Source organism: Trichosurus vulpecula, chromosome 2 (genome assembly GCF_011100635.1).
Source record: "Trichosurus vulpecula isolate mTriVul1 chromosome 2, mTriVul1.pri, whole genome shotgun sequence".
In the NCBI taxonomy this organism is placed as follows: domain Eukaryota; kingdom Metazoa; phylum Chordata; class Mammalia; order Diprotodontia; family Phalangeridae; genus Trichosurus; species Trichosurus vulpecula.
In genome coordinates, this window is record NC_050574.1 from 69,995,473 (window position 1) to 70,017,164 (window position 21,692).

Here is a 21,692-nt window from a genome sequence, read left to right on the forward strand (position 1 = left end):
ATCTAATTAAGAATATTGGTCTAGTAACTGCACCTCCTTTCTTTATATGCTGGGAGGACAAAGCTGAGTCATTTAAACCAAGCGCCTAAGGTCAATTACAAGACAACTGCTGTTCATATCTTCGGTGCTGAACCAGGCTTTAGCTTTTAGGTTTTAGCAGCAACACTAGTGCTGACCATGGTGCTGATAATTCCTATAACAATAACAGTAGTTTCTCTCTCTCTCTCTCTCTCTCTCTCTCTCTCTCTCTCTCTCTCTCTCTCTCCTTCTCTCTCCTTGTCACTCTGTCTCTCTCCCTCCCCCCTCCCTCTCCCTTTTTCCTTCCCTCCTTCCTTTTTTCTCCTTGGGAAGAATATTGTAACTTGGCTTTCTTACATGGTCTAGACTTGTAATTTCATTGTTATCAGGTAAGGACTATCCCTCTACTAATGCAAGTTTGAATGTTGGTAACTATCCTATAAGTTAATCTTAGAGACTGAGTGGAGGTAAGTGTTTAGGGAGGATGGGACTGAGAAGCTAAATGTTTTGCTCAGAGTTATGTCAACATGAATTTTAAATGAAAACAGTCAATAAAACAAAATTGAGGTTTTTAATCAGGGCACATGAGTTGTAGCTCAGGGTGCCACACAGCAAGTGCTGGAGTACCCAAGGAGGAGGCTAGGGAAAGGGTTTATACAGGGTACTAAGGCAGAGAGAATGACTAGGCTATCTCTCTGTTTCACAAGATAGGTTCTTTTATATAACAAGCAAAAGTCCATAAAGAAAGGTTGGGAATCTCTGGAGGGGAGAGTTCGGGAGATATACAAAATAATAAGAGGCTGGAAGTGACATGGTCTGGTCAGTCCCTGGCAATTCAGTGGCCTGGAAATGGAGACGAGGGTAGGTTCAGTCAGTTTCTAGTCAACTCTGTCAGTTACAGTTATGTATCAGAGGTGGAATTTAAATCCGGGTAGTCTTAAGTCTAAGGCTTGCTTTCTAGAAAATGTCAGGAATAAGTATTCATATAGCTCCTACTATATGCCAAGTACTGTGATAAGAGCTTTTTACAAATAATATCTCATTCAATCCTCACAACAACCCTGGGAGGTAAGTGCTATTATGATATTCACTCTACAGTTGTGGAAGCTGAGGGAAAGAGCAGTTAACTGACTTGTCTAAAGTCACATAGCTAGTGTCAGAGGTAGGATTTTGTAACACAGGAGCTGCAGAAGGAAATGAGAAATGATTCCAGTAACTTTGCAAAGATTACTCCAAATGGGGTCACAAAGAGTCAGACATGACAGAAAAATGACTAAACAACAACCGTCCGCTGAGTTCTTCCAAATCCTTTCACTAGATTGTAAACTATGTGACACCTGTCACCTTGTATGTATAAAGGAGGCAGCATGAATTGAGCCAACAAACAAAAGTGGACAATTTAATACATGTTTATTATGTTATGTGGAAGGCACTGGGTGAGGTGCTGTCTTCATAGGAGAAAAGAAATATTGGTGTTTGGGGCATCTTCCTCTGGCTAGAGGAGGGCAGAATCTGAGGAGGTGAATATATGTAACACTTACTATTCTTAGTGGGCTGAATGTATCTTAGAAAATGAGACCTGAAAGCTGCCCTTGAGATCCTCTCATCCAGGCCCCCGATATTACAGTGGAGGCTCTGAAGCCCAGAGAAGACAAATGACTTCTCCAGAGTCACCCAGCTCACAAGTCCTAGTGCTGGAATGGAATTCCCTGCTCTGGGCAGAGACTGCACATGATTTGTGTCTGCTCTAGCCCGACCTGTCCTCCTTCTCTGTTCCACCTCAACCCCAACTCCAGTAAAGACATTTTTTTAACTGTCAGAGGTTACTTTTTACATCATGATAAATGCTCAGACAGGACTCTTAGTGTGACTTAGGAAGCAGCAAAAGTTCTCAGCATTTCACATTCCCCATTCCTTCACTGCCTCGTCAGGTTGTCTGAAAGCTCCATGGTGAACATCTCTTCCTGGAGTTAAGGCACTGGGTTCAGAAGGTCTCTGTGAAAATAAATCTGTGTTATGTGAGACTGGAGAGACATTCACCCAGTCACCTTCAAGCTTTTGCTCAAGATTTGGATTTTAAATTAATTTTCTGTTACCCAGTAAGGCGTAAGGCTCTAAGGGTCAGGGAAATGGGGCTAGAAGAAGGTAATGGAGAGAGCATGGGGATTAATTGGAGGGCAAGTGAGGGAGAGGGCTCATGAAAGCTCTGGGGGTCAAGTCAGAGTAGTTTCTCACTCTAGCTCTACAGAAATTCCTTCTGATCCCCACTGTCTAGCACTTTATATATGTGTAAGAGAAGGCAGATTACTAGGTCAAAGACTGCCTAGTGCCTCAGGGAGAGGGGATATCTTCTAGTCAGAGCTCCAGGGACAGCTCCTTCCCATCTTCAGCACAACTCAGAGGCATAAGGGAATTTGATCAGTTTCAACTTTCCCTCTTGAAAGGGCCCAGGGCCAAGGGAAGGGGGTGGGGCTGGAGGCCAATCTCTTCAGATCCCCATTCCCATTCCTGCACTCCTACTCACTGTAGCTCAGAAGGAATGGTGAAAGTCATCTCAGGCCGTGCAAAACCATTGAAATTGGAACTTAGGGTGTGGGTGTAAGCCCCCATGTCTTCAAAGACCAGCCAGTCACCCACATGAAGCTCAGGCAGCAAGATGTCTGTTGGACCCAGACGGTCAAAGGCATCACATGTGGGACCCCATAGTGTGGAAGGGTAAAGAAGTGGCTTGCAGTTGAATTTCTGTACCAGATGGGAAGTAGAAGATGAGATTTCATCATTCAAGACACCCCCATCTCCTATTGCCTACCATTCTTTTTGTCTTAGGTCATGCCGATCTCTATTTCTAAAATGTCTTCCCTCTCCTTTTTTCCCTGATGAATTCCTACTCACTCTCCCTGTTGGATTCTCATTTTCAAACTCAACTCAAAGACCTCCCCCAGCAGGTTTTCTCCTCTTATTTCCACCCCACCCCAACCGTCATTCCCTTATGAATTTATCAGGTAATATTTGATAGTACAGTTATTTTTAAAGCTTATCTCCCCACCAGACTTTGAGCTTCATTAGGGCAGGGTCATGGTCTTACTGAAATTTTACATCCTCCTCAATATGCCAAGCATAGGATCCTGAACAGGGCATGCTTATTGAATGTTTGTTTGTTGAATGAACACATCAGGTGTGGGCAGATACAAGTTCAAAGGGACAATAGCTGGGTATACTAGAGACAGGTACATTGGGAAGGTCACAATGCATTTCATAATAAATGGTTTTTATTTGCTATACTCTTTTTCATAACTTATATTAAATATATGTTCACTATTTAGGATTTTTATATCTGTAAAATTTGTAAATATTTTGCTCTATGTTTTAAACTGCTAAGATCTCTATTTCCAAAAGATACACTTTCAAAGATTATCCTACACCTATGGTTAAAGCATTTGATTTGGAGTCAGAAAGCCCTGAGTTCTAATCTTGCCTCAGGCACTCACTAGTGGTATAACCCTGGACAAACCACTTAATCTCTGTCAGCTTCAGTGTGTAAAGCACGTCCTTCAATAAATCTCCCTACCTATATGTCAGTTCTGTGCATAGATTTTATTTTCTTCTGGTGTCTCAGCTAACTTACCAGAAAATCACTCATTTAGAGCACCTTTGCTGCTAAATGTGGGGACAATACAGGCAAGTGAATTTGATCGATTCCCTTTTTTCAAACATTCCTATGGCCTCTCCTAAGGAACTCTAACTGGCTGTGTCTCAGCGCGGTTGGCAGCAAGAATGTAGAGCTACTAGCTATATTCTGGTCACCTTGGAAGCCATTAGGTAGTTACTACTCTCTTCCCCATGCCCAAGCTCAGAGTAGAGAAATTCAGGGGTGAGCTGTGAGTAGAAACTGGTTAGGATGGTCAAGATTCTACCTGAGGGCCCACACTGACCTGGAAACCTTAGAGAACTTGCTCTTTAATGACTGAATTCTTTAGGAAATATAGCTCTGCCCAGCTGACTTGTTCTATTCCAGGAAGCTCCATACAGCTTTGCCCTGCCCTACCTCCAGAGCTGTCAAAACCAGCTCTTGCCCCCTGGCCCCTCTTGCCTTCACCACATGAGGTGTCCTTGTTTCTTTCTCCCTTCGAATAGCTGCAAAAGAGGTGTAAAAACCATCATTGACATAGTACATCAGTCTTCGGCCACCTTCAGGGAAAAGAAAACAGCTTAGTCAGGAGGATGTTTGGAGCTAGTCAGCCTTGTGCTTCCCTGTTATCATGATTGCCCCAAGGCTCTCCTCCCTCTCTCCTCCATTCTCCAAGAAGTTCTGTGAGTTCTCCAACACTGGAGTTCTGCCAGCAGAGGCTGGAGAAATGATTATAAAACACTTACGAAGAGCCTTCCTCAAACGGAGCTGGGTGCTTGGCATTGGAGAAATAGAAAATTTGCATAAGATAATCCTTTCTCTGATATGTAATCAGCCTAGAAATCTGGCTGGCCCAAGATCTTAAAGGGTTTTAAATCCTACAGAGAACAGTTTGTACCTTGTCCTAAAGACAATGGGAAACCATCACAGATTCTTAAGGAAAGGAGTGACATGTGACACATTCATCTCATAGATGATGTTTCAATCTTTCCTCCACGTTTTTGCATGAGTAGTCTCCCATGTTTACAATGTAATTCCTATTATTCTCATCACTTCTACCTCTTAGAATCCCCAGCTTCCTTCAGAGCAAACTCAGGTACTACCTACTACGAGGTCTTCCCTGATCCTGAACCCTGAAGTTGTCAGTGTTCTCTCCCTCTTGCAATGACTTTATACAACTTTTTATGTGTTTTGTATTTACTTATCTGCACTGAGTCCCTTCCCACCCCCAACCCCAGTAGAATATCAGCTCCTTGAGGACAAGGATTGTTTTTTTTTCTGTCCTTGTATCAATTAGGCACAATTTGTCTGGACAATAGAATAGATTATTTGGAAAGGAATAATACAAAATAGATCTGGAACAGTAAGGTAGCATCTCCTTGGGAGGGCCTTAAATACCAAGCAGAGGACAGTGAACTTGACTTGGGAGGCAGGAGGGAACCTCTGAAAATTCTTGAGCAGAGCAGTGGCATGGTAAGATCTATGCTTAATAAAGCTGATCCTGGCAGCTTGCGAAGGACAGATCAGAGGGGACAGCAACATAGTCGAGTGGGAGGAGCATTGGTTCTGGAGTCAGAAGAACTAGGCTCCAATCACCCCTCTAGCTGTGGAACCTTGGGCAAAACCTCCCTGGGCCTCAGCTTCCTCATCTGTAAAATGAAGGGATTGAGCTAAATGACCTCAGAGGACCATTCCAGCCCTATTTATGAGATGATGAGCTCAACTAGAAAAGAGTCAAGGCAGGGCAACTACTGAAGTAGTTGGGCAGGTGGTCAAAGTTGACATGGTGGTTGCAGGAAATTAAAGGAGTATTCACAGGTGCATTTGGCAGGATTCAATAACCAACTGGATATGAGAGAGGAAGAAGAAGATGAGGGAAAAGTCAAGCATGACCCTAAAGCAGTGACTCTGACCTATCATGTGAATGGTGGTCCTAGACAGAAATAGGAACGTGAGAAGGAAAAAGAGGTGTAGTATTCAGATAAGGGTTGGACTAGGCTCCTCTGAGATTAATTCTACAATGCTATGACCACAGTGTCAGTTTATCCCTAGGCCACACTGTGGGCCAAGTCCAAAGACTATGAGCTGGTTGAGGAAGTTATCCCAACGCAACATGCCCTGCACAATAGCCTGGCACACCTTGTTCCACCACTTCCTTCTTGCCAATGATGTTGAGGGCAGCAGTGCATACTTTGGTGCCATAGAAGCGGCCAGGTTCAGCTATGATCTCCACTCCACTGCCTTCTGGGAAATACTGGTCCAAGGCTTTGCTGATCACAGCTGCCATCTGTAGGAAAGAGAATGCTTTCCATCAGTACAGACGATCCTACCTGGTCTCTATGCCTCCGCTCTGTTCCAGCCAAGCCAGTTATCATGGCCTCACTTATACAATGTCCCTAGCACACGCCTGTTTATGTCTCATGCCTAGTGCTCACTTGTCCCATGGGAACGTTAGCGGGGGCTCTGCACTGTGGTATGTCACTCAGATATCTCACATATCTCAGGACTTCTCATCTTTCTCCATAGATCTTAAAACTATTCCATGTAGATGAGCCCTACTTCCACCATTCTTCAGTTTACCACCAGGCACCCCACCAACACATGAGCACACACTAAGCTTTTACCTGCCTCCAAGCCTTTGCTTTTGCTGTTTCTTTACCCTATCTTTCTCCCTTAAATACATGGGAGGTTTTCACTCATCCTCTCTGTCTTCAAGGCCCAGGCTACATGGCACCTCTTCCGGGCAACGTTCCTGAGGTCAGAGCAATACAATCCAACCTTTGGATTTTCCCTGTGTGTGGGAGGCTGGTTACCCTACTAACCATATGAACTTCTCAAGGGCAGGGCCTGGGTTTGCTACTTCTCTGAGGTCAGGGATTGGGTCTATTCTTTCTTTCTCTGTCTCTCCAGCACAGTCTAAGTTTCTGAATAGCGGAGATAGGATCTTTTTCTTAGATATCTCTCCGAGGTTAAGGTCTGGGTCCATTCTTCCTCTTGCTTCTCAAGACTCTGAACTCCTTGAGGTCAGGAAAAAGGTCTCTTAATCTTTTTTCTCACTCCCATCCCAAGCCCCAGCTCAGCTCAGGGCTGAGAACATAGTACCTGGGGCCATTGTGCATTTGGTAGAGAGAATGTTTAGTGAGTTGACACTTTTGTGAGCAACTCTTCAGAGCTATTCCATTTGGGAGATAATGCTATAGACCATTCATTATAGACCATAAAGCGTTCTTCCATGCCATAACTTGTGAAGATGATCTTGAGTTCTGAAAGGCCCTGAGAGTAGAGCCAGCTGCTGGTAGGTTCTAGCTGACTGGAAGGTATGGGACCAAGGGTGAACTACCTAATTGTTGTCCAAGGACCAGCCCGGCTATGGTCAGAGAGACCCATTGTCAGCACCTTTTGTATTCAAGAATTTTGATTGTTGAAAAGGGCAGAAAGTGGGTACTACAAGGTAAAGGCAAACTGTCCTCAGAACTCCCTCAGATGCTCTGATTACATGAGATATCTGAGGACTGACAAATAACACTCCCGCCTCTTGGAAGAAAGTGGGGAAGAGGGGGAATTATAGGTGCTGAATGAAGCATATGTTCTTAAACAATGACGAAGTGAGGTCTCTAGGTATGGCATATAGCATTGAAAAAATAGAGATGGATATTTTAAAAGACAGAGATTTTTATCATCAATAAAACTTTTTTTCTAAACAAAGTGCTAGAATTGGACCTGGGAACATGTCCTCCCACCCCCATTGGTAGAACCCATTTTCTTTCCCTAAGCTGTCTTTTCCTGCCTTCTCCCTCCAGCCTTGGATCTTGGCTGCTCACCTCTTCAAATGTAGGCACAAAGTTCTTCTTGCCTGGGAAGCCCCCTCCGATATCCAGGAGGCTCATTGGGTGTCCAATCTGGAGGCCCAGGTCAAACACACGCCTGGCATCTGCAATGGCCTGGTTGAAGCTCTGGGGTGTCTGGCAGCCAGAACCCACATGGAAACTGAGAGGAGTCAAGCATACTGTTAGTGTTGAGGTACAAGCATGAAAACACACAGGTGCATGTGTGCTTGTTCATAAGCGTAGAAAGATTCCCACACAAACACAAATACATACATATACAGACACACAGGGGCATAAACAGATACTCTAGAAATGCTTTTCTGTTTGCAAAACTCTTCACAGTTTGCAAATTCTCACAAAACCTCTGTGAGGAGGACAAGGAAAAGATCAATGCCTTTAGTTGACAAAGCAGAAACTGAGGCCCCGAGAAGGGAAAGGATTTGCCCAAGGTCAACGGTCAAGGTCATTGGCCCAGTAAATCAATAGTAGAGCCCAGCTTGACCCCGGGCCTTGTGGCTCCTAGTCTAGACCTCTTCCCTTTCCAGCAGCCACTGAAAAGGAGGAGTCCCTACAGGCAGACTCACCAGATTCCAACAACAGTCACTCCCAAGTCCTTGGCAGTACTCAGCAGATGACCACAGTGGTCCAGGGGAGCCCCAAACTTGGCACTCAGGGGAAACAGGCTCTCATTGTCCTGCGTCCACAGTCTGAGGACCAACCTGCCAAGGAATAACAGCCCACATTTCTGTCGTGCTTTATCAAAGCTTAGGAAGGTAAGTATTGCAAACATCATCATCCCCCTTCCCAGTGCCCCGTAGGAGGGAGGCAACTTACCCAAAGCCATATAACTAATGTTAGAGACAGAATTGGAATTCAGGGCTGAGTCCAGGGTTAGTGCTCTTCCTAATGCCTCACACTTCTACAGAATGGGAATCCATTGACCCAGGGAGGCCTCTGGCTTCTGGAGTCTCTCCTAGACACCTCTGTTCCTCACTCTGTGCCCACTCCATCTTCACTTTTCCTTTTCCCAGTCGCCCCTGAATCAGCCTAGCCACTGATTCTGCTTAGACCTTATGCCCTCTTTCCCTGGGCACTGACCCACTTCCTACCCAAGGGTCTTGGTCATTGTGTTATATACATCTACATCCCACCTGCGTCCTCTGCCTCATTGCTCTAAGACCTTTGCCTGTCCCTTTGCATGATACCTTGCTGTCCATGGGCAGGAGGAGATACCTCCTTGTATCACCTGCCATTGACTGGGACTCCATGGTCTGGCCATGTCACTTAGAGCAGAGTTCTGTCTGTTACCTGTGTCTAGTCACCCTGATGTTGTGGCTTTAGGAATGTCCTGGGAGATCCACCTGTCACCTGCCCCTGGATCTCCTTGATGTCCAGTCATCAGGCACCTATGCTTTTTACTTATCTATCATCTATCAATCTTATTCATTCATCCACTCCTTTGTTGTTACTAACAGTAACAATAATATTCACTGTCATTTATACATAAAACTTTAAGGTTTGCAAAGAACTTTTCATATGTTATATCATCTGATCCTCACTACAACACCCATAAGATAATGCCCATGTTAGAAATGAGGAATCTGAAACTGCCAAGGAAACATTCTGCCTTGTTGTGTCTCCTGCTATTCAGGTCTATCTGGACTCTGGGTTCAGATCATCTCCGTCTGTCCCATGACACCACTGACCAGAATCTGATGCTAACAGTGTGGTCTGGCAGGTGGCATTCTGCCACTCTTACCTGGCAGTGGGGTGAAACTTGGCGACCTTGCCAAGCTCCTCCTCACAGTCAAAAGTCATCAGCTGGACCCCATGGCTGGCAGCATATTGGAGGTGAGAGATCTGCTTACAAGTATTGGCATAGATGATGCGGGTGGGGGCAACTCCCATGCTCAGAACCTGCTCCAGCTCCCCCTAATGGCAGGACAGCAGAGGTTATTCCTCTAGGTGAGAAGGTTAGCCCTCAACCTGGGGAGCTCATTAGAACTCAATGGAGCACTCTCATCCCTAGTCCAAGCTCCCAAGAGCCCTGGAAAACCCAAGGAAAGAGAAGTGGGTACAGTCATGAGCTTCTGGACATTTAACCCGTACTCCACCTCTGATTCCTTCCCACTCCATTTAGAAAACCCCAGACCCTTAGAAGAAACTTTGAAGTCTTACTGGGGGGGGGGGATGGATGGATTTAATACTTCCTGGATGAGAGCTCCCAAGGAGTTCTTGGGTGTCAAAAGAAGAAAAGAAAAGTGTCCAAAATGCTCTCAGTACCTCCTTGTACACACATACATACAAATATATGCTCCTTTCACTGGTAGCCTTCTGTTCATCTTTTTTTTTATCTCCCCACCATACGCTCCTAGATAGACTCTACTGGAGATGTTACCAATGGGAAAAGGAAAGGAAAGATGTGACCCTCCTTGATCCATAAGCATATTGCCCATGTTCTGATTTCCTTCTATTCCTATGACCCACAGCCTGAATTCTTTTATAGTTTTCCTTTGCCGTCAACTACTCTGTTCAATTCAGAGTTGCTCAGTCTTTCAAAGAATGTTTTCCTTCTGAATTCCATGAATCTCCTGCCTTCCCATCATTCCCCACCACCTCCAGGCATACGTAGATATGGGTCCTCCTTGGAGCTCACCCGACTTGCACAGTCAAAGCCAGTGCCCAGGTTGGCTAGTACCCGCAACACACTGAGGCTATTGTTGCACTTGACAGCAAAGAAGGGAGTCACACGGGGCAGGGCCTGCCGGAATATCTGGTGCTGCTCAGCCAGAACCCCCAGGTCAGCCACCATGAAGGCATCTCTCTCATCCTGTGAGTGAAAGGGCAGGGTAGGGTCATCTCTGGTGGGAGAAGGAAGACCATTCCTGACCTTGGTTATCCTGTGGTCTTCTGTCTTCTGTTTACTCCAAATTTCAACTAATTCAAGCTGTCCCTAGGAGTTGTAGGCAAGGCAATCAAACATGGTATGGTTGACAGAGACCTGGCTTGGCAATCAGGAGGCCTCCATTCAAATTGAGGTTCTAACACTTTCTAACTATGTTCTTAATGGTGGTTAGATTGCCAGGTCAGTAGAATAAAAGCTGTTTAATCCTGAATTTTAATACTTCAGGTAATCTGAGCTTTAAGCACTGTGGGTGCTCCTTTCACTCATGGAATGTAAAAGCTCCCTTCACCTTTCTAGCCCATGTGATTCTTACTTATCTGAATACAAGACCTCCATATGCAGTCTATCCAATGTGCTTACAGACTTCCTCTGGTTGTTTGGATATTTCATCAGCCCTTCGGCTCTTGAGACTTAGCAGCTATTTCTTGCTATTGCTTAGTGTCCCTCTTCTTTTCCTATCATCTATGTCTTTGATGGGGCACCTAGGTGGGTTTTTGTTTTTGTTTTATTAAAGGGGTCATCCCTTGAGTCAATTCTTAAAGAGGCCTATTCACTGAATGGGTGTTGCCTCACTCAAAGTGAGAACCTGAAAAGACCTTAGCTTAAAGGGGCCCAGGTCTCCCGATGCATCCAGGGCCATCTCCAGTTGTCCTGATAAATATCTGGCCACTGGACCCAGATGGCTCTGGAGGAGAAAGTAAAGCTGGTGACTTTGCACAGCCCTCCCTCACTCAAATCAAAGTCAATTGCTAGTCATGTCATCATCTCCCTGATGTCATGGTCCTCTTTAAGAACAAAGGACAAACCACATGAGCCTCAGAGTGGAGAAGTCATTTGTCTAAGCTTCCATAGGGAGTTATTGGGAGAGTTGGGATGAACCCAGGCCTTTGCCTCTCATCTTTGTTCTCCATTGTCAGATGGCCAATAGATGCAATCCTTCCAGATCTAAGTCCCTCCTTCTCTGACTTCCCAACAGGCTCAGAACCACTGCATCAGCTTCTCTTACCGAGTCTGATAGTTCCTGGATTTTTTCCTGGACAAACTTCCAAGCAGAGGCTCCTGGCTCTAGGCAGATCACTTGCTCTTGTAGTTCCCTAGGACTTCCAACCCCCTTTGGAGTTTGAATGTCAGGTTCTGGACCCTCAGCCAGGATTTGAACACAGGTTCTAGAAAGAGACAGCCATAAAATATCTGCCCTCTGGCTCATCCTAACACTTCATCCTAATCCCTCCCCCTATAATCTGGCACTCAACTTCACCTCCCTCCCTTTCTGGAGACAATCTTCTCCAATGGATTACAAGATTTAGAGATGAGAAAAACTGCAGAGATCACCTAATCGGATCACTCATTTTGCCAATGAGGAGCCAAAACACAGAGAGCTGAAGATTTTTGGCTCTTTTTTAGATTTGCCCTATGAAGCTATCCCTGACAGTGGGACAGCCCTTTTACATTCAAAGGCCCTTTCATATCCATGAAAGTAAAATAGAAAGGTCCCACAACCCCAGCCTCTTGAGTTACCTGATTTTTCCCTTTGGCCCTGGGAAGTCAAAAGGCTCCCTTGAATCCTGGAGAGCCTGGGGACCCCTTTTAGCCTCTGGGAGTTCTGGGATCACTATCCCTCAGCCCCTAGGGGTATACTCTCCTCCATCCCTGAGGATTTTGAATTCTCTATCATTAACCCTTAAGAACCCTATTTCTTCATCTTCTAAGAGCACTAGTGTTGCCCCACCAATCTCTGGGAACTACAAGGTCATCCCATACCCATGTAAGCATTGTTACCCAATGCTGTCCTCACCTCTTGGCCAACATTCCTCTGTGGCAGCACTGATCTCTGTGGACTAAGAAGTGGAGAAGCTGCTGCTTCAGGTGAAAAAAACCTTTTGGGAAGGAAAGAAGAGAATCTAGACAAGGCAAGGCTAGTGCTTCCAGGCAGTGAGTGAATGAGTGATAAGAGAAGAATTTATAAGAACTCATGCTTCAAATCTGCCCCACCCACCTTGAGTCTATCAGTAGTCCCTATTTTACCCTATTGCACTTTACTATCAACACCCTTCTACCCCTCTGTCAACAATCACACACCTTCCTAGATTGCCCAAAGGAGAGTAACCATGGAAAGGTCTATTTGGTTCCAGTCCAGGATGAGGCCAGAGTGGTAACACCTTCACTCACTTTTCTGAACACAAATAGGTCACAGAAGAATGGCAGGCAATGACAAGGCAGAATTCAGGAAGGAACTCAGAGTTCATCTAAACCACCACTTAACGGAATCTGAGGTTCAGAGAGAATTTAAGAAACTTGTCCAGGGGTACATAGGAAATTGGTGACTAAAACTTGACCAATGAAATAGGGGGTGGTTTTTACCAATAGATGGGAGATGAACCACTTTCAATGTTTAATGGATGTACCATGACTTAAGATCATGAATTTAGGGGGGTGGAGCCAAGATGGTGGCTGCAAAGCAGGGACTAGCATGACCTCCCTGCCGAGTCCCTCCAAAAACCTATAAAAAATGGCTCTGAACCAATTCTAGAATGGCAGAACCCACAAAACAGCAGAGGGAAGCAGGGCTCCAGCCCAGGACAACCTGGATGGTCTCTGGGTGAGGTCTATCCCACACGGAGCTGGGAGCAGAGGGGAGCCATGGGGAGCCGAGCCCGGCCAAGCCCAGCCGAGCCCAGCGTGAACTGCGTGGACCAACCAGACCAGAAGCTGGGTGGAAAGTGCCCTAGCGCCCTGAATCAGTGAGCTGCAGCAGTTACCAGATTTCTCAACCCACAAACACCAAAGACAGTAGAGAAGGTTAGTGGGAAAAGCTGTGGGAGTGGAAGGAGTTCGAGGTTCAGCTACCAGCCCCAGGGGCAGCGGAGGTGGGGCAGCTACAGCTATTGTTGCTTCCGGCCCCAGGCCCACCTGGTGGGAGGAATTACATGGTGCATCAGAGCAGGAGTGCACAGTCTGCTGAAGATCTAAGCCCAGTCTGGGTTGGGAGTTCTTAGGGAAGGAGCAGTGCTGGTGTGGCAGAGCTGGCACATCCCCCCCAAACGTGGAACACAGAACTCTTTAGTCTACAAGCAGTCATACCCCGCTGAAAAACTCAAGGGTCAAGTTAGTTGGTTGGGAATATGGCCAGGCAGCAAAAATGCACCCAGATTCAGTCTCAGACTTTGGATTCTTTCTTTGGTGACAAAGAAGACCAAAACATACAGCCTAAAGAAGTCAACAAAGTGCAAGAGCCTACACCAAAAGCCTTCAAGAAAAACATGAACTGGTCCCAGGCCATGGAAGAGCTCAACAAGGAGTTGGAAAAGCAAGTTAGAGAAGTAGAGGAAAAATTGGGAAGAGAAATGAGAAGGGTGCAAGAAAACCATGAAAAACAAGTCAATGATTTGCTAAAGGAGACCCAAAAAAATACTGAAAAATACACTGAAGAAAACAACACCTTAAAAAATAGACTAACTCAAATGGCAAAAGAGCTCCAAAAAGCCAATGAGGAGAAGAATGCCTTGAAAGGCAGAATTAGACAAATGGAAAAGGAGGTCCAAAAGACCACTGAAGAAAATAGTACTTTAAAAATTAGATTGGAGCAAGTGGAAGCTAGTGACTTGATGAGAAATCAAGATATTATAAAACAGAACCAAAGGAATGAAAAAATGGAAGACAATGTGAAATATCTCATTGGAAAAACCACTGACATGGAAAATAGATCCAGGAGAGAGAATTTAAAAATTATTGGACTACCTGAAAGCCATGATCAAAAAAAGAACCTAGATATCATCTTTCAAGAAATTATCAAGGAGAACTGCCCTGATATTCTAGAGCCACAGGGCAAAATAGAAATTGAAAGAATCCATCGATCACCTCCTCAAATAGATCCCAAAAAGAAATCTCCTAGGAATATTGTTGCCAAATTCCAGAGCTCCCAGATCAAGGAGAAAATACTGCAAGCAGCCAGAAAGAAACAATTTGAGTATTGTGGAAACATAATCAGAATAACCAAAGATCTGACAGCTTCTACATTAAGAGATCGAAGGGCTTGGAATATGATATTCCGGAGGTCAATGGAGCTAGGATTAAAACCTAGAATCACCTACCCAGCAAAACTAAGTATCATGCTCCAAGGCAAAATATGAATTTTCAATAAAATAGAGGACTTTCAAGCTTTCTCAGTGAAAAGACCAGAACTGAATAGAAAATTTGACTTTCAAACACAAGAATTAAGAGAAGCATGAAAAGGTAATCAAGAAAAAGAAATTGCAAGGGACTTACTAAAGTTGCACTGTTTTGTTTACATTCCTACATGGAAAGATGATGTGTATGATTCATGAGACCTCAGTATTAGGGTAGCTGAAGGGAATATGCATATATGGATATATGTTTATGTATATATATAAGTGAATGTGTATGTATGTATATATCTATGTGTGTGCGTATATATATATATATATATATGTGTATATATATATATATATATATACAGAGAGAGAGAGAGAGAGAGAGAGAGAGAGCAGACACAGGGTGAGTTGAAGATGAAGGAAAGATATCTAAAAGAAATAAAATCAAATTAAGGGATGAGAGAGGAACATATTGAGAGAGGGAGATAGGGAGAGACAGAATGGGGTGGATTATCTCACATAAAGGTGGCAAGAGGAAGCAGTTCTGTGGGAGGGGGGAAGAGGGCAGGTGAGGGGCGAATGAGTGAATCTTGCTCTCATCAGATTGGGCCTGAGGAGAGAATACCATACATATCCAGTTGGGTATCTTACCCCACAGGAAAGAAGAGGGAAGAAGATAAAAAAGGGGGGGATGATGGAGGGGAGGGCAGATGGGGGTGGAGGTAATCAAAAACAAACACTTTCAAAAGGGGATAGGGTCATGGGAGAAAATTCAATAAGGGGGATGGGTTGGGAAGGAGCAAAATACAGTTAGTCTTTCACAACATGAGTATTGTGGAAGGGTTATACATAATGATACACATGTGGCCTATGTTGAATTGCTTGACTTCTTGGGGAGGGTGGGTGGGAAGGGAGGAGGGGGAAGAATTTGGAACTCAAAGTTTTTAAAAACAGATGTTCAAAATAAAAAAAAAAAGTTTTTTGCAGGCAACTAGAAAATTAGACACACAGGCAATGGGGAGTAGAAATTTAGCTTGCCCTACAAGAGGGGAAGGGAAAAGGGGATGGGAGGGGAGTGGGGTGACAGAAGGGAGGGCTGACTGGGGAACAGGGCAACCAGAATATACGCCATCTTGGAGTGGGGGGGAGGGTAGAAATGGGGAGAAAATTTGTAATTCAAACTCTTGTGAAAACCAATGCTGAAAACTAAATATGTTAAATAAATAAATTTAATTTAATTAAAAAAAAGATCATGAATTTAGAATGGAAAATAACATTTAACATCATCTACTACAATCTTCCCATTTTACAGCTGGGGAAACTGAAGCCCAGAAAACTTAATTCATTTTCCCACGATCAAACATGTAGTAAGGGGTGAAGCCAGATTTCAAATGCAGGTTCTTTGCCTCCAAATCCAGTGCTCTTTTTAGATATACACATGTGTGTGTGTACACATTTATATAGTTGGTTTGTTGTGCTTCATTCTTGAAGAGGACCAAAATAGCATCACTATGCTTCAGTCAAGATTCAATGTATCCAACTCGCTGATCAGGCCAGTATAAGCTCAGAATGCTCTACCACAGCTTGGGTACAAATAGTCTATGTGAACATTTGGGGTGGATGCTCCAAAGTTCTGCATCCTGCATTTCCTTTGAGTTGTCTCAATTCTGCTTTGCTCATAGAGCACAGCACCTCCTCTGATGTGGGGACACCATGCTGAGCAGTCCTGTGCCAATGTCTCCCATGTTACACAATCTATTCCAAAGTTCTTGAGAGAGACCTTGAGTGTCCTTGTATCACTTCTTCTGACCACCATGTGAATGCTTGCCCTGTGTGAGTTCTCCATAAAATAGTCTTTTTGGCAATGGTACATTTTGCATTTGAATAATGTGGCTGGCCACACACACACACACACACACACACAAACACACACGTCTAAATACATAGGTAGAGAGAGAGACAGAGAGACTGAGACAGAGAGACAAATTATTATGTCTGTCTGTGTTTTCCAAATGCAAGATACACACCAGTTTTCCATCTATAGGAGACACGGCTCTCTCCTTCCCCCTTAAGGTTTCATGTGGGCACAGTGCCCATCTTCTCTTTCTTATTTTTATTTTGCCCAGGTGTTCAGAATCTCTAATTAGGTAATAGCTTTGCAAATAGAGCAAACTTTAATTAAAACACCTACTATGTGCTAGCCATTGTCTTTGGAATCACAGATTCAAATACAAAACCAGATAGTTCCTGCCTCCAAGGAACTTGTACAAGAATGAAAGGGAAGGATAAATTTGTCCTATCTCACACAAATTTATTTAGTTTTGTTTTTTCCTATGCCTATTGAAATCAATCTTCTATTGTGTGGTAGAAATTCACTAATCTGGACTTTTCATTTGAATTCTTTGCATGCTGTGCTCAGGGAAAGATATTGTGGGTTCCTGACTGGGCAAAAGCTATAATATATAGTAAGAAGTGAAGAGCCATTAACTTAAATTCTTTGAAAAGTGGAAGCTCGTACATGATGACCTATTAAAAATCCTAACTTAGATACTGATTCATAATTTGGACACTGAGTCCTAACTCAGATAACATGTCTGGTAAAAGCCATAATAAGAATATGGTCATCTGTTTGTGAACCATTTTGACCAGTACATAATCTTGTGTTTAGGTATTTACCCAGCAAGACTGGGTAATTGCCTGGATGTCTGGGAACCAGGTTCAATACTAAGTACAAACTAAAATATTAACCCAAACATTAACTAGTCAGGAAAACCCAAAATGTCTACCAATCAGCAGTAAAGCATCCTATAACTTCTCCTTCCTTTATCTGATTTCTATAATTACCACTGGACTTTCCTGAAGTATTTATTGGGGATTCATTGAACTGGGATCCACCCCAGATTGCCTCTCTTTGTAAGTAATTATAACGATTGATTAAACTCCTATAATCTATCTGGAACTCCTTGGTCTCTTTTCTTGGTAACAAAACAGCCCACAGATATGGGGGAAATATAAGGTTCCCCAGCCAAAGAACTTCCAGACCTTACAATTGACTTAGTTGGCAGAATTCCCTAACAATATGAAATTGAGAAATTTAAGATTTTATCCTATAAGAATGCTCAAGGAGTGGCTGTCTAGTTTTCTCATGCTCTGCCAACCGACACTAGGTTTTTCTTTTATGTCTGTACCCTGGCCAAGGAAATACCAGCACTAGCTTACATACCTTGCATATGTCATTAAAAATTAATTAATTAAATTAATTAATTAAAAATACTTTATTACTTAAAAAATGCTATCCATCATCTGAGCCTTCAGTGAATCATAATCTTTAGGTAGGTGGAGGGTCTTGCCTTGATGTTGATGGCTGACTAATCAGGGTGGTGGTTGTTGATTCACTTGAACATTTAGAGGCCATTTTAGCATTATTAATTGGTGTAATTTCAATATTGTTGTCTCTCAGGGAATAAGGAGGCCCAAGGGAGAGGGAGACAGTCAGGGAACAGCTGGTTGGTGGAGCAGTCAGAACACACACACAACATTTATCTATTAAGTTCTTATATATTGTCTTATATGGATGTGGTTCATGGTACCCCCAAACAATTACAATACTAACATCGAAGATTACTGACCACCATAACAGATATAATAATAATGGAAAAGTCTGAAATATTGGAAAAACTGCCAAAATGTGACACAGAGACAAGATCTGAGTACATGCTGTTGGAAAAATGACTCCAATAGACTTGCTCGATGCAGGATTGCCACAAACCCTTAATTTGGAAAAAATCCAATATCTTTGAAGCATATTAAAGCAAAGTGCAAAAGAAAACCACGAGGTATTTCTGTACTGGGAAGCGAACCTTTGTTTGGGATGCTGATTGTATCTTCCTAAAAAAGGTGTGGACATGCCAATTGGACATCTCCTCATTCCCTTTTTCTAGGTATTTTTCAGCTCATTCTTGTTTCCCTGAGGATGAGTGATTAGTCTGGAGATGAACTGGTTGATTCCAGGTTTTTGGGGTCAAAGTCACCCTGCACAAACTTAACAGAACAGTGACAACCTTGCCAGACTGATCCAGAGAGAGTTGAGCATGTGTACTGGCAGCCATACTAGCAGACAGGATGGGCTGCTAGCACAGGCTCTTGATCTGCATTTCCAAAAGAAAGATAGCTTCAAAGGACTTAGTAATCTCACTTTAATTAAGCAATGCGGAACAAGCAGGGAGACATGGAGAAATTAGCATAGAGACAGGGCTCCAACTGTCTTCATAAACTTGTTACATACTTTAACATTTACATGCATCACCAGACCGGGGCGAGCACCAACATCTGAGTAGCCAGGAACTCCTTAACAAGGACTACCCAGAGTCCCATCCAGGAAATCAAAGATCCTTCCTACGAGCAAACCCCCAAGGCAAAAGATCAATTCCCAAAATACATAGGCTCAGAGCCTGAAGGCACCAGAGCCTATGTGACTCAGAACCTGATTGGCAAGGCAAAATATCTGGGAACAGGAGATTGTTATGGCCATAGATCCTGGAAAACTAAACTCCAAGAAAATCCATTTTGCTTATGCTTACATTCCACCCCTCCAGGATCCTTTCCTTTACAATCTACCTGACCCTTACAATCTGCACAGGTTCACAATCCATAACAACTTAACAATAACAATATAAACTGCAAAAATACACCTGCTACGATAACAACAGTATAGGCTGCAACCACATAGACACAGTGTTGGGCATCACTTACTTAACAACCGTATACTACAATAACATAAACATTGTGTTGGGCATCACTTATATATGCATAGCATATTACCAGAGTAGCCACGTGGCCTCAAATAGACACAAAAGTAACCGGCCCTTTTCCCCCAGCAAGTATGGCCACAAGGCCTAAAACAAAACATATCATTCAGTATATAACATAACACTCAGTATGTAACATAGTACAATATATAACATATTTTACCTCCTACCTTATACATTCTTTGGGGCCAAAATCTTTGAGGAGTGAACAGCCAGCTCCTCCTCACTGGACAGGGGCTTCCTTTAACACAGCACATTCCCAAGGATAGCAGAAAACACAACACACTCCACCCCTAGGTCACAGTAGGTTACGATCCCCTCAATCAAAACAGAGTGACCAAGTCCCGAAAGTCCTCCTGGGGGTGTGTTCTTTCCACACAGTCATTGCAGGCTCCCACCTGGTACTCCCAAGCACACACATGCTCAAATGAGCCAAAAATTCCAAGTCCTAACACTGCTGCTGCCCCAGCTGCAAGGTCTGGGGGCAGCTAGGTGACAACACCAATAGGGTGGGTCCCTGGAGGTTATGGTACTTCCCCCATCCCACCATAGACAACTCCAACCCTGGGTCCCAAACAATCCCAGGGGGACATAGCAGGAAAGCACACTCGATGCTCCTGCTTTGCTAAAAAGTTTTCATCTTGACCCAGGGCTGAATTCCAAAATCCATGGCTCCTCCTCCTGCAGGTACCAGGGCTGACCATTCCCTGCTCCTGCCTGGGTCTGGAGGCAGGCAACTCTTTGCTCCATGCCTCACCTCATGGGGTGGGGTGGGGAGGGACTGCTCCATTCCAAGCTTTCTCTGTTCCTGCCTGGATTCCAGGCACAGCAGGCTCCAGGTGCCCCTGCCCCCAGTTTCTGTCTCTGGCCCACACTGCCCCATCTCTGGGACAGCCCGTCCTCCCCCAGCCTCATGTAGGGAGGGGCTGCTCCAGCCTGGGCTCTGAGCACAGCACACTTCCAGGGCCTCCACCCTTTCAGCATAATCTGGGGTGGGGCTGCTCCATTGTATTCTGGGTTTTTCCTTTAATGGAAGGAAACTCAAAAAGAGCATCTGCTCCCACTTCTCAAAGGACTCTGCCTCTGAGGCAGTCTCTAACAATTCTGGGAGGTCTAAGAGGGACTCCTCCCCATGCATATTTTCCCTTCACTACAACACATAACAATACAATAACTGGGAAACATCTGAAAGCTATCCCAGTCCCACAAAACCCCGTATTTTCCTTTAGTCTGTGGAGATCCAGCTGACTATGCCAATTGCCTTAGCAACCACACTAACACACAGGGTGGACTGCTAGCACAGGCTCTTGATCTGCTTTAGTAAAGGAAAGACAGCTTCAAAGGGGTTAGTAATCTCACTTTAATTCAACAATGCAGAACAGAGAGACATGGAGAAATTAGCATAGAGACAGGGCTCCAACTGTCTCAGTAAACTTGTTATATACTTTAACATATACATGCATCACCACACCGGGGCAAGCACCAACATCTGAGTAGTCAGGAACTCCTTAACAAGGACTACCCAGAGTCCCATCCAGGAAAACAAAGATCCTTCCTATGAGCAAACCCCCAAGGCAAAAGATTAATTCCAAAATATATAGGCTCAGAGCCTGAAGGCACCAGAGCCTATGTGACTCAGTCCCTGATTGGCAAGGCAAAGTATCTAGGAACAGGAGATTGTTATGGCCATGGATCCTGGAAAACTAAACTCCAAGAAAAGTGCTTACACTTACAGCATGGAGCATAAGAGAGAGCCCTAAGATAAGATCTCAGGATGGGGGAAAGCCTATGAAGATACAAAGCCACTCACTGGGAACCTTGTCACAAGACACTCACTGGTCACCTTGGACCAAAGACATTTCTCAGTTCCACATAGCCTCAACCATGTGTCCTAGACTTAGAGTTAGAAAGCACTTTGAAACAATTTAAGTCAAACCTCTCATTAAAAAATTAAAAACTAAAAGTCACCATAAGCCATGCAAAATTTCCCAAAGATAAATAAACACTAATGTTATAACTCTTTAACAAAAAATTGTTCTGTACTGTACCTGGGACACTGAACCATATTAAGCTTCAACTAAAGGTCTAAAGTATCCATAGAAATTACCATTCACAGTGTCTCATCGATCACATGGCTTGGCTACTCCCTTTCTGAGATTCATTTTAGTAACATCAGGCCTCAGCTCTTAGCAGCAACACTAGTACTGACCGTGGTGCTGATAACACCTATATCAATAACTAATAGTAGTTACAGTCTCTCTCTCTCTCTCTCTCTCCCCCCCCCCCATCTGTCCATCTACATCTGTCTCTCTCTCTCTCTCTCTCACTCTCCTCCCCTCCCTCCGTTTTCTTCTTGGGAAGAAGATTGTGATTTGGCTTTCTTACATAGCCTAG

General features: G+C 44.0%; 1 protein-coding gene across 1 annotated transcript; it reads right to left on the reverse strand.

Moving 5' to 3' along the window:
• Positions 1-1,988: 1,988 nt before the first annotated feature.
• LOC118839138 (antizyme inhibitor 2-like) lies at positions 1,989-12,187 on the reverse strand. Its single transcript, XM_036746581.1, has 10 exons — positions 12,174-12,187; positions 11,385-11,544; positions 10,130-10,303; positions 9,233-9,405; positions 8,058-8,192; positions 7,468-7,633; positions 5,786-5,933; positions 4,109-4,206; positions 2,543-2,760; positions 1,989-2,013 (listed from the first exon to the last, which is right to left on the reverse strand). Exons 1-10 carry the CDS (start codon positions 12,185-12,187, stop codon positions 1,989-1,991), a joined length of 1,311 nt encoding a protein of 436 aa, XP_036602476.1.
• Between the last annotated feature and the right edge of the window lie 9,505 nt (positions 12,188-21,692).